Source organism: Phalaenopsis equestris, unplaced genomic scaffold (assembly GCF_001263595.1).
Source record: "Phalaenopsis equestris unplaced genomic scaffold, ASM126359v1 Scaffold000002, whole genome shotgun sequence".
NCBI lineage: Eukaryota > Viridiplantae > Streptophyta > Magnoliopsida > Asparagales > Orchidaceae > Phalaenopsis > Phalaenopsis equestris.
In genome coordinates this window covers 216161-228286 of record NW_018164444.1, presented here as the reverse complement: position 1 = coordinate 228286, position 12126 = coordinate 216161, and the positions used below count along the sequence as shown (strand labels likewise).

The 12126-nt window shown below is 33.6% G+C and overlaps 2 protein-coding genes across 3 annotated transcripts in view; both read left to right on the top strand.

The window, feature by feature from the left end:
• LOC110038746 (probable protein phosphatase 2C 13) overlaps nucleotides 1–9101 on the top strand; it is a 60979-nt gene extending 51878 nt beyond the window's left edge. For both annotated transcript variants that reach the window (XM_020743648.1, XM_020743640.1), the window contains exons 2-8: nucleotides 4425–4552; nucleotides 4695–4793; nucleotides 4871–5029; nucleotides 5441–5527; nucleotides 5889–5980; nucleotides 8259–8333; nucleotides 8764–9101. In XM_020743648.1, the coding sequence (XP_020599307.1) occupies nucleotides 4480–4552; nucleotides 4695–4793; nucleotides 4871–5029; nucleotides 5441–5527; nucleotides 5889–5980; nucleotides 8259–8333; nucleotides 8764–8895 (717 nt within the window). In that variant the 5' untranslated portion in view covers nucleotides 4425–4479 and the 3' untranslated portion in view covers nucleotides 8896–9101. The remainder of the gene's footprint in view (nucleotides 1–4424; nucleotides 4553–4694; nucleotides 4794–4870; nucleotides 5030–5440; nucleotides 5528–5888; nucleotides 5981–8258; nucleotides 8334–8763) is intronic.
• A 1791-nt stretch (nucleotides 9102–10892) lies between these two features.
• LOC110029805 (DEAD-box ATP-dependent RNA helicase 31-like) overlaps nucleotides 10893–12126 on the top strand; it is a 32438-nt gene continuing 31204 nt past the window's right edge. Inside the window, exon 1 of the mRNA XM_020732262.1 lies at nucleotides 10893–10980. Coding sequence (XP_020587921.1) covers nucleotides 10893–10980 — 88 coding nt within the window. The remainder of the gene's footprint in view (nucleotides 10981–12126) is intronic.

Genomic DNA, 12126 nt, shown 5'->3' with positions numbered 1-12126 from the left:
TATAAATATATATATATATATATATATATATATAAAATTATATTCGACTTACTCGCGCGCGGCGACGTAACAAAATGGGTGTCTTCCCTGGGCAAAATCGACGTTCTGGGCTTGTCGGCGCAGTCCGTTTTGTCATCCGGGGTCGCTCAAACGACATCGTCGACAATCGGGTAAAAAACGAGTTAAAATTCAAATTTTACAAAATTTCGACCCGCGATCGATCGCTTCAAAAGGTTAACTCGAGCATTCGACAAGTAACAGTGCAAACGAAGCAAATCGTGGCGATCGGATTCTCCGACTCTCCGAATTGCGAAGTTGTGTGCGCGGGAGTGCGAATTGTGCAAAAGGCCACCCTAAGGCTCAGGAAGGTCCTATAGGGAATCCCTTTTGGGTTTCCTCATGTTGGTTTCATCCTTCTAAGTGCTAGAAGTTGAAATCACGCACGCGAAACCCCAGAAGGGGACAGAAGCGGGTTGAATTTCTAGAACAAGGCGGGTCCCATTTCTAAGGTTCTTAGATGGTCGAAGGAAGGTCCCTAAGGCTAGATCCTAAACCCTAAGAAGAAGACTAGACCTCACTAAAAATGAGGTCAAGACTCCTGTGACGGACAAAATTAGAGAATGACGTCTTAGATGGTTTGGTCACCTTAAACGTCGACCATCTGATGATCCGATTAGGAGAGTAGTTGTTTTAGATTCGACTTGTGTTAAGAAAGGCGGAGCTAGACCTAGGAAGACTTGGGCTTATTGTATAAAAAATGATCTTAATTTACTAGAACTAAATGAAAATATGACAATAAATAGGACACAATGGAGAAAAAGGATTCATGTAGCTGACCCCATGTAGTGGGATTAAGGCTTTGTTGTTGTTGTTGTTGGAAAAGTCAAACCGCTGCTAGAAAGTTCACACCGCACCTAGATAGGTGCGGTGTGAAAACACTATTTTCAGCATTTTGAAAACGCATAAGCTGCCAAAATACAGTTTACCCAAACAGGCAAGATGCGTTTTCAAAATGCTACCGTACCAAATAAGCTGCCCCAAACGAATCCATAAAGGTTTATTGTTCTTGTTGTTATTGAGGTTTCTTGTGTTGTTGTTGATGTTAATATTTATCGTGTTTTACTTGAAGGCTTTGTATCATTTATTTAAATGAGAAATTGTAAGAATCAAATTAAAAATTTTCTAATTAAGCTCTATTATTTATTTAGTAGCGCATGCTCTTTGATATTTAGGATATTATTTAATGCCTAAAAATTTTTTTCTTTTTTTTAACATCATTTGCTTAAATATTTATATTCACAAAATAATTCTTGATTTGGCATGCTCAATGGGTTGTGTTGTTGTTGATGTTAACATTTATTGTGTTTTACTTGAAATGCATAGTATCATTTATAAATTGTAAGAATCAAATTTAAAATCTTCTAATTAAGTTTTATTGTTCATTTAGTTGCGCATGCTCTGTGATATTTAGGATATTATTTAATGCCTAAAAAAAATATTCTTTATTTTGAACATCAGATGCTTAAATATTTATATTTACAAAATAATTCATGACATTGACATGCTCAATGGGTTGGGTATTTATAAGAATGTACTCTATACTTTAACAGTATACCTGGTTAAGAATATAAGCTTATTCATGCAGGCAGGTTAGCAATTATTGTATGGACCTTGAGGATAAAAGTGATTAGTATTGACTATATTGAACATATATGATACCATTTAAGAATTTAATTAAATATAAAACACACCAACTAATTTGTCATATGTGCTTAATAATCAATGCATAACTGATGCGGTTATTTTTGTAAGAGAACTCATCGGTGTATTCTTGATTCCTTCTTGGGATATTTTCTCTTCTAGAATTTTGTGCTGCAGGCTACTTTGGTAGGGATGAATTATAGCTATGGCAAAAGATAGGTATTGTTTGCCCATTTTCTACAAAATGTAGCATACATGATGCCACACTATAAACTTGCTAAATAGTTTCAGTTTAAAGAAGCAGTACTACTTTATACATCTACTTATTCCTTAACACTTCGGAGTATGTTAGTGCAACTATTATGTTGGGATTGCCATAAACGCTTAGGAAGCAATCTTTGTATTGGTTAATCTTTTTTTAAAAAGAAGTAATTTTGTTTTATTTACTTCATCTTTTTATTTAACTCTCTGTAATCGTCATTTACTTTCATCTTTTTTTATCTTACTTGATGTTGATCTAACATATTCAGTTATTCAAATAAACTATTTCTGTCCAGTAACCTGTCAATAACGGATTTAGAATCAGTTTTACTATCATAGTTATATGTGTCCACTTTGATTTTTTGTAACTTATGTCATCATCTTTATGAGTATCATGAACACCATGAATTGTTGAAAACGTTAGTTTCGTTTTTTCCTGCCGAAATTGACATTCATATGAATTGGTTCTTCATTGTGTTTTGAATTTTTTTTTTCAAATTTACATGCATGAACCTTATTGGCTTCCAAATTGTTAATTCTTATTTTAATCGTATTTGACAATTTTTTGAAGTTTCCATGTGATATTTGATTTATTTATTTATTTATTTCAGCAATTCAATCAATTGATTTTTTGTAGTTAAAATTTCATCATTTCATGCATTGTTAAGTTATTCTGATAATTAACCCTTCTTTTAAGCAACATTGTAATATAAATATTATAATACCAATTTGATGCAACACGACTCAAGTTAGGGGGTTATTAATGCAACTAATATATAGTATGCTTCCATGCAAAAGAAAATTGATAATACATCGATTTTTAGTTACCAGTTTAGTTAACAACTCACTTTGTTATTTGAGTATTAGTTGTCCTCGAGTCTAAATGATAACGAAATGATCATAAATATACAGGAGCTTTCGCAGCGATTTGAAATAAATAAAATCAGCAAGTGAATTAGTTTTCCCCTAAATTGATTTCCATCATTTCAAATTTTTATTGAAAGCAGCACTAAACTAGCCAATGTCAAAATTTCATAGAAGAAATAAAAAGTGAAACAAAGTTATCAAAAAAAGGGAAATTTTGAAATTACTTTTGTATTACGCCTAAATAAATTATTACATTTAACTTGTTCTCACAATATATAGAACTAAAAGAGAAATTTTATTCAAATCAAAATTTGTGAGTTGCATGTTGCATACCACTATTTATCCACACTTCATAACAAGATTACTAGATAAGCTTGGCACAAAATCATGCTCAATTATTTTTACATTTATTTTTTTTTTTCAAGACAATCCAACATTATCCTTATTTCAATTTAAATTTTGAACACACTCATACTAGTCACGCTACAGATGACGTGCTTTATACTCTCAGAAAGCATCATGTCTCTTTTGTTTCTTTTTTGCTTTATACATAGAGAGGTTAACAAAACGGCCCATTTTTTTGTGCTGGGCTCACTTTAAGCGGTTCATTTGTTGGGAAACCTGAAGATTGTCATCCCTCTTTTGTTTATATTCTTAGGGATGACGTTTCTTCTACTAGTGATATGGTGCATTTTGTACATGCTAAATAGCATGTTTTTTGTATTTCTCTTGCAATTTGGCTTTTATTAATGCAAAATGAAATATTTCATGGAAAGCATCATACATTGTTGTATTGTGCACAAAACATGGTAAGCATGGTAAGCAAAAAAAAAAAAAAAGCAAATCCCATACCCTGGTAATTGCACAGGAACTAGAGGCAAAACTCATGCACATCCACAAGGATTGCAAGCAATTCTCCTGTCTTTCACTTTTTTATTTTCTTTATAAATAAAGAATGATAAGTCAGGCCACATGTCCATCCATCCGCATTTATCATAACCAGCACATGCCTTTTTTTACTTTTTTTAAATAAAGGCAAAAACCATCACCATAGGATCAGCCGCTACGTCATCTTGTATAATTCATATATAAGCTGTTGCCATATTAGAAATTGTTCATCTGTGTTTGTCCATCATACCTTATTTGAGAGATGAATAGCTAGTAAATTTTTATGCAGTGCTCATTTTACGTTTTAGTATTTTATTGGTTGACACCCATATTAAATTACAACTTCATATAAGATGGATCATTCGGAGCTCTAATTGAATTTGCAATGTCACTGGACAATATGATAAATATTTGCTTTATCACACTGGCATGATGACATGACTTGCTCTTTACATTTGTATCATCATCATTTTCTCTCCTGCAAGAACATCTGGTGATTAGTGACGTATCAACCTAAGATATGGTGATTTTTTCTATCATGAGAAGATTTTCCCTGATTTTATTGCTAAATATTAACCTTTATAATTAATGCCAAGAATAAATGCTTCTCGTCATCCTCTTATGGGTTCATAATTTGTGATTTATTCCATCTTTCATTTGAAGTGGTAAACTAAAAGTGTGTTTATGTGAATTTGATGGCTTGGCAGTGAGGATGCTAGATTGAGTTGTGGATACTCGAGCTTTAGAGGAAAGAGAGCAAGCATGGAGGACTTCTTTGACATAAGGAACTCCACAATAGATGGGCAAACTGTTAATCTCTTTGGAATATTTGACGGTCATCGTGGTTCACGTGAAGCAGAATTCGATGGTCAGTTGTTGATTTCCTCTTCTTTTTTTTTTCTTTTTTTTTTTTTAATAATGTTACTGGTGAGTGAGTTTATTGTTTTTCACATCCTTGTTTTTATTTGATGCTTTAGGTCATGGTGGTTCGCGTGCAGCAGAATTTTTGAAGGAGCACTTATTTGAAAACCTTCTTAAGCATCCAGAATTTTTAACTGACACAAAAAAGGCTATATGTATGTTTTTCTTGTATTGCATTGTTGTGATGTGGAGCTGTTTCTCTTTATTGATTCGTTTTCTTTGGCAACTGCAGGTGAGACTTATAAAAAAACTGATACCGACTTCCTAGATTCTGAAAGTAATACTTTCAGAGATGATGGTTCTACAGCTTCAACTGCAGTTCTAGTTGGCAAACGTTTATATGTAGCTAATGTTGGAGATTCACGTACTGTTATATCAAAAGCTGGCAAAGGTTCTAATCATTCTCAGAATTCTGGTTTTTGCTGTCAGGAAATATGTTAGCATGTATAATTTTAGTATATTGTATGTGTTTATACAAGGATGATCAAAATGGATGAGATTTTCCATTAGATTTGCAAGATTTAAGATATTGTGAAACTATACGTTTGGTTAGATTGAAAGCATGCCTGTCATGGTCGATTTGCAAGATTTAAGATATTGTGCCTATTTATGCATGTCTAGTACTAAGAATACAATATATATTTTACTTCAAGGTCTCAGAAGGAAGCTTCAATTATTGTTACGTGTTTTCCTAGTTTGTTGGTAGTTTCCTGGATTATTTCTTCCTATGCATTTAAATATATTTTCTTGATTTTTTTTCTTGACTTCTTTATTATCCATTATTTTTGCTACCTGTCGATAGCTATACCTCTTTCTGACGACCACAAGCCAAATAGAAGCGATGAGCGCAAGAGAATTGAGGATGCGGGAGGAGTTGTTATGTGGGCAGGTATGCTTCTAATTGTCGAATATGTTACTTTTAATTCTTCTAGTTGCTGGGGTCATGCAACTCTTAACATGATGATGTTGTTGCATTTTGCTGGACATGTACCTCTGGGATTTTGATTGTTTAATTTGTTAATTTTTCCACATGAGGGAAAAATTTTTGTGTAGTTTGCATGTGATCTTAACAACTGATGTAATGCAGGCATTTCATTATTAGCAGGAAGAAAATTTCAGCACTTTTATATTGGGAATGAGAGATTATTTTCAAGATTCTTTTTTTTTTCTTTCTTAAATCAGTGGTGGTTTTAAGCTTGGCGCTAGTGTAAGCTTCACCAACCTTATGATTTTTTTTTCCGGTCTTGCAGGCACTTGGAGAGTTGGAGGTGTGCTTGCAATGTCACGTGCCTTTGGTAATCGCCTGCTAAAGCAATATGTAGTGGCAGAGCCTGAGATTCAGGTGCATACCATTTTATGATATTTTCTCTATGAATGCTCTTCAATCTTAATGCACCTTGATCCATGGATTATTTGACAACCATCCAGTTCACTTGATAAGATGTGGCCACTGTTCGCTAAACTTAATTAAGAAGAGGTATTAGAAAAGTTTTAGCACCTTAGACTGCTAAGTACTCAATTGGTATCGTGATCATTAGTACAAGTACAATTTTTGTCATGCATATTTATGTTTTCCATGTATGTTCACCTTGAAGCTCATGTCATGGATTTATAGTGCTTATTGAGAAATATTTAATATGCTGTTAGGTTTTAGAGATAACTCTTATTTTCAAGAGTTGTACCTTAGAAGGATGAAAATAAAGTTCATGGTATATTAGCCATGGTTCTGTGAGTTTCCTTGCAAATTTGGATGTCTGTGCAAACCTTCCCCTCTCGAGCTGGAACATTCCTGTGGATTTTTCTCATAGTTGCATTGGCCAACTGCTTATAGAAATTTTCAGTTGCAGTGATGAATATGCATGAATAAGAACTTGATCTGGAGAATGCTGCAAGTTTTACTCTTTAGCCTTGTAACATTTGGTTCCGGTTAGACGCCTCAAGAAGCAAGTTGTTGTATATTTTCCTTAAATGTGCCCATTATAAAGATCTAAATAAAAAATAAAAGTGTAAATCAGAACCATGTTTTATGTAGCTTGTTATGTTCAATGTTGTATAAAGATCTTGACATACGGTGTTGGTGCCGAGAATACATAATAAAAGAGTGAATGCTATTTTCTTCGATTTTTTTGTCATTTGACATTCTTAATGCCGGGCATGTCTATTATGGAAGTATACATTTATTGAGAGGTTTGATGGAGAAGTTAGAGAGAATAAGTAGGATCTACATATAATTTTTATTGATTAGAGAAAGGTTTCGATAAGGTTCCTAGAGATATCCTTTGGAGAGCTCTAGAAAAGAAAGGTGTTGATATGACTTATATTCAAGGCATTAAAGATATCTATACTAGAGTCGTTACTTGTGTTCGAACAGAAGAAGGGCTGACTAAATATTTTTCTATTTCAGTTGGATTACATTAGGGATCAGCTTTAAGCCCATATCTTTTTGCTTTAGTTACGGATGCTCTTACTGGACATTTACAGGAGGATGTACCTTAGTGTATGCTTTTCTCTGTGATATCATTCTCGTGGATAAGACTAGAGAAAAAGCTCAGGAAAACCTTGAATTATGGAGGTCTACATTGGAGTCTAAAGGCCTTCGTTTGAGTAAAACTAAAACTGAAACATGGAATGCAATTTTAGTAGTAGTAGCTCTGGTGACAGCTGTAATGAGTATCTAATTATTAAAAGGTGTGAATGATTTAGATATCTCGGGTCTATTGTTCAAAGTGATAGTTATATAAATGGTGGTTTTATTAGTAGAATTCAGGTTGGTAGGTTGAAGTGGAGGAATGTTTCGGGCCTATTGTGCGACAAAAAAGTACCTGCTTAGATTGAAAGGAAAATTTTATAAGATGGTGGTGAGACCTACAATGCTCTATTGCGTTGACTGTTGATGAGTGGCTTTACACTTAGAGACAAGATGTGAAATGAATATATCGATGATAGGGTTGATATAGCTCTAGTGGCAGCAAAATTGGAGAGAGTCGTCTTAGATGGTTTGGCCACATTAAGCGTATCTAATGATCCGATTAGGAGAGTGGATGTTTTAGATTCGGCTTATGTTAAAAAAGGCAGAGGCAGGCCTAGAAAGGCTTTGACATATTGTATAAAAAATGATCTTAATTTATCAGAATTAAATGAAAATATGAAATTAAATGAAAAATGAAAATATGACACTCAATAGACGCAATGGAGAAAAAGGATTCATGTAGCCGACCTCACTTAGTAGGATAAAGGTTTGTTGTTATTGTTGTTGTTGTTCTTGCATTCTTATTGTATATCATTTTGGTTCAATATATAATTATTATATGCTTCTACAACAACAACAAGTCTTTATACCACTAAATTGGTCGGCTACTTGAATCATTTTTCTCCAAATTAGTCATTATTATCTGTTTCTGCTAATTATTAATAGCTTTTATGGACATAATTGGTAACGAGTACTATATATGTTGTTGAAATAAATAATGTTCAAACTATTGTTCATTTCACTTTATAACAAGTTAATGAACATTGACCGACCTGTGTATTTTGATTTTGACTATGCGCTTCTTTTCATAGTTTGTTTTTCTATATTATTAGCTATTTTTTAAAAATAATCCACTAATGTTTGAATACAGGAAGAAGAAGTTGGTGAAGACTTAGACCTCTTGGTTCTGGCTAGTGATGGATTATGGGATGTTGTACCAAATGACGTAAGCTTTACTTCATAATACATTACAATGCATAGGCTTTGACCCCACATTTATCTTCAATCATCGCAGTTTCATATCAACACATTGGTTTCAATAGCTAATTATTCTTTTTCTCATAGATTGGATAATGGGAACAATTTTTCTTTCCTTTGCCAAATTAGGGAATATAAAAACAAATGATTCAATTTTTTACTGCTGCGGCATGGATTACATATTCTGTGTGTTTTATATATATATATATATATATGTATATATAGACTGAAACCATATATCCACCTACGAACCATTTAGCTTCTTTCATAATGTATTGGGGTTTTGCTTTTGACTTGGCTCAATAAACTATTTTAATAAACTATTTTAATGTGTCTTTTTTATCGTTCAATCGGTGATTTTTTTTGTTTTTTTTTTTTTTTTTCTGCATGATTGGAAGGATGCAATTTCTCTCGCAAGGACAGAAGAAGAATCAGAGGCTGCTGCACGAAAGTTGACTGAGACTGCTTTCTCTCGTGGAAGTGCAGACAACATAACATGTATTGTTGTAAGATTTCATCACTACGGATAAAGATAATTCGTCTGCGGATCACCAATCAATCTAATTGTATTTTCAAGGCAGGGTGGAGGGAGAGGTTTTTTGTGTGCTAGTTTGGTGCATGTATTTTTATCAATTCTGGACATGTTCTTAGCATTTTGTTCATATGTTGTAAAATCATATTTTGTTTGGATATTCATCGTACCATTGTGCATTCTTAGGGTGCGTATGTTTTTTTTTATTTTTTTGTGGCTTTCAGGTGGTTTTTTGTGTGGAAATACTATTTTTTAGGGCTCGGTTTAAATAATTTTGTATTAATTTGTTTAGGGTTTAGAAATAAAATGCTGCACTTTTTATAATTAATTTTATTTCCACATTTAAATTAATGAAATGAAACTACTATATTTTACAATTTTTTTTCTCTCTATGAGCATATATGTTAATATATTAACAATTCATTCTGCCTTGGATTTGGTTGAGTTACATTTAATTTATAGAGCTGCGAAACATAAATTTAATTAAGTATTGGTTCAGTATTTAATAAGATGTTGCTCATATATGCTTAAAATTGTTAGATTTGCATGGTTATGAAGCACTAAAAAAAGAACCAAGAGGTGTTCTTGTTGAATTTTTTTTCGTTTTAAATCAATTCGTTGGTCTGGCTCTATTCAATTTGATTTGTTTTTATGTACTAATATTTATAAGTGGTTTAGATTCTATAATATTGTGATTAATAATTTACGATAAATTTGTGAATATGCAGCTTGATGCTTGGAGGATGTGGTTGCATCTCAAATCAAATAACATGATGAGTTGGGTCATGCATTTTTGTGATTTATTCCTCATCATTGAAAAATAATCTCAAGCTATGGCAAATTTCCTAATAGGCTTCTCCGAATAAGGAAAATCGAGCGGAGGTGATGGTACTGGTGACCGAACCTAGAATTTGCACGTTGATGGAGCCTCGAGTTATGTGAGAGTAGGGATCAAACTGGCCCAAGCAATTTGATTGAAGAGCATCTCTATCACTTGTTCGTCCTCAAGTTTAAGTTTACCAACAATCAAGTAGCATATGAAACATTGATAGTCAGCCCACGCCTTTGAAATGGCATTCGACATCTAGTAGTAAAGTCGAATTCACAATTGGTGGTAAAATCGTGTTCACGAAAAATTCAAAGCCATGCAGAAGAAGATGATCGAATAATTGAACAAAGTAAATGTGTAGATAGGGAAGTTTACAAACTTAAGGATGAAGCACGTTAGTAAGGAAGAAAATCAAATAGTGAGTCTTCTATCAAAGAACATTTGCTTTAAAGGAGGGACACTCTAAAGGATTCTTCGGTTCTCCATTGAGGAACTAGAGGCCATGGAGTTGAAAGTTGAAAGCACAAAGAGTTGTCTAAATCCCTTCATACAATACCTAGAGACTAGAAAGATCCCATAAATAATAGATCAAAAGATTTAAATTCAATGCAATACAATATTACATGATTGGAGGTAAACTTTTTTTAGTGTCAACCACTTCATTACTCCTAAGATTTGTTAATTAAAACCCACATGGATAAGGTGAAGTCTCTTGTAAGTTACAATGAGTAGGGAATCGATCCCTTTCTGACAGAGTGAACTTTTCTTGAATCGAACGCCATTGCTTATCACAAATCAATTTTTCAGAAGCAATAGTAAGATGCAACTAGGCTAATTTTCTCGTGAGCACTAGGTTATTGGTCGCTCTAGCTGTGAAGGATGTATGACATGGAATTATATAAGATTTTGGCATCCTATATATGAAAGATTCCTTCAAGGAGAGGTAGCTCGGTATGAGTTTGCTCAAGTGGGGCATTTTTCGTTGGTTATTTGATTAGTTTTGGAAGCATTTACTACTAAGCCTTGTATAAAAGCTAGAAGGATTTCATTCCACGACTCCTCTATCTTGTGCATTTAATTCTCTAAAGAGGAATCTGAGACACCTTTGCCAACATGATAGCGACCTACCTGGTGAAAAGTGGTAGCGACTTGGCGTCCTTGACGATATGATTGCCACTGGAATGGTGGGTGTTGGAACAGGATGCTCTATTGTTGTGAGTGTTGCATCTGATGACCATTTAGCAAGTTTCACAAGTTCTTCGCGGTGGGATTATGATTCCTATAGATGACACCGTACTGATGTGTGCTAGAGAATTCGTGGTGGTAGAGTAATGAATTATAGTCTTAACATTGCGCGATAATCTAATATATTCTAAGGTATTAAAAGTGACAGGTAAATACACAAGAGGTGTTTATGCGGAAAACCTGAAAAAAGAAAAAAATTAGGAGGCCTGGCCTAGTTGAAATAATTCACTATGAGTTGGTGATTATACGTAAAAGCTCTAGTCTCACAGGTAAGAAATGGTTACACAATTTTTTAAGTTACAACAGTTTGCATAAAAGAGCTCATTGTCCCCTGGTATTGTTAGAGCTTTGATACTCCATCTTCGAGGTTGGCATAATGTTTGGGATGATGCATTACTCCTTAGGATGTTTCGTGAGTCCACAACATCAATTGTTACTTGTGGCTGACGATGGTTGAGAGTTGGTAGTTTATGGTGGTTGCCAGATCTTCGATGCAAAAGTGATGTTGGATTTCATCTTCTTCTCCAAACTTCAATCTTTCTTTTGGCTCAAGGTCTAGATCGCCTCATAAGGAGTGGTGGGGCTTTACTAATAGAGTTTAGGAGAGATCTCTCTGCAAATAAGGAATAAATACATACCACTTCATCGGACAACCCAAAGAGATTCTCTTGATTGGATGACATTCAATAAACATTTAAGTTCCTTAGTGATGCTAGAATTTAGTGATTTTAGGCTCATTAGATTTGTCTCGTCAAGACACTCAATTTGACTATAAACATGTTAGATTTGGAATCCATTTGTTTTTCCGATTATATATTAAAAGCTTTATAGAGTGGTTTATCAGCTTGATGTGAGTTTGATTTGTCATGAATTGGATCGATTTTGTTATCAATCAATCGGTCTGGTCGAGCCGATCAGTTTGACAATAAATTTACTAAAATAAGAGTTCTGAATAATTTTTAATTAAACCTTGAATATTCCCTGCTTAAAAATCGCCTCAAATTCATGCCGGATGATAGAAAATTTTTTGCGGCGTACCACTTCCATTGAGATTATTCTAGCACGGATAATTATAAATTTAAATTTGGATATAAAACTCATCAAACTATAATTATGCGTGTATATATATATATATATATATATATATATATATAT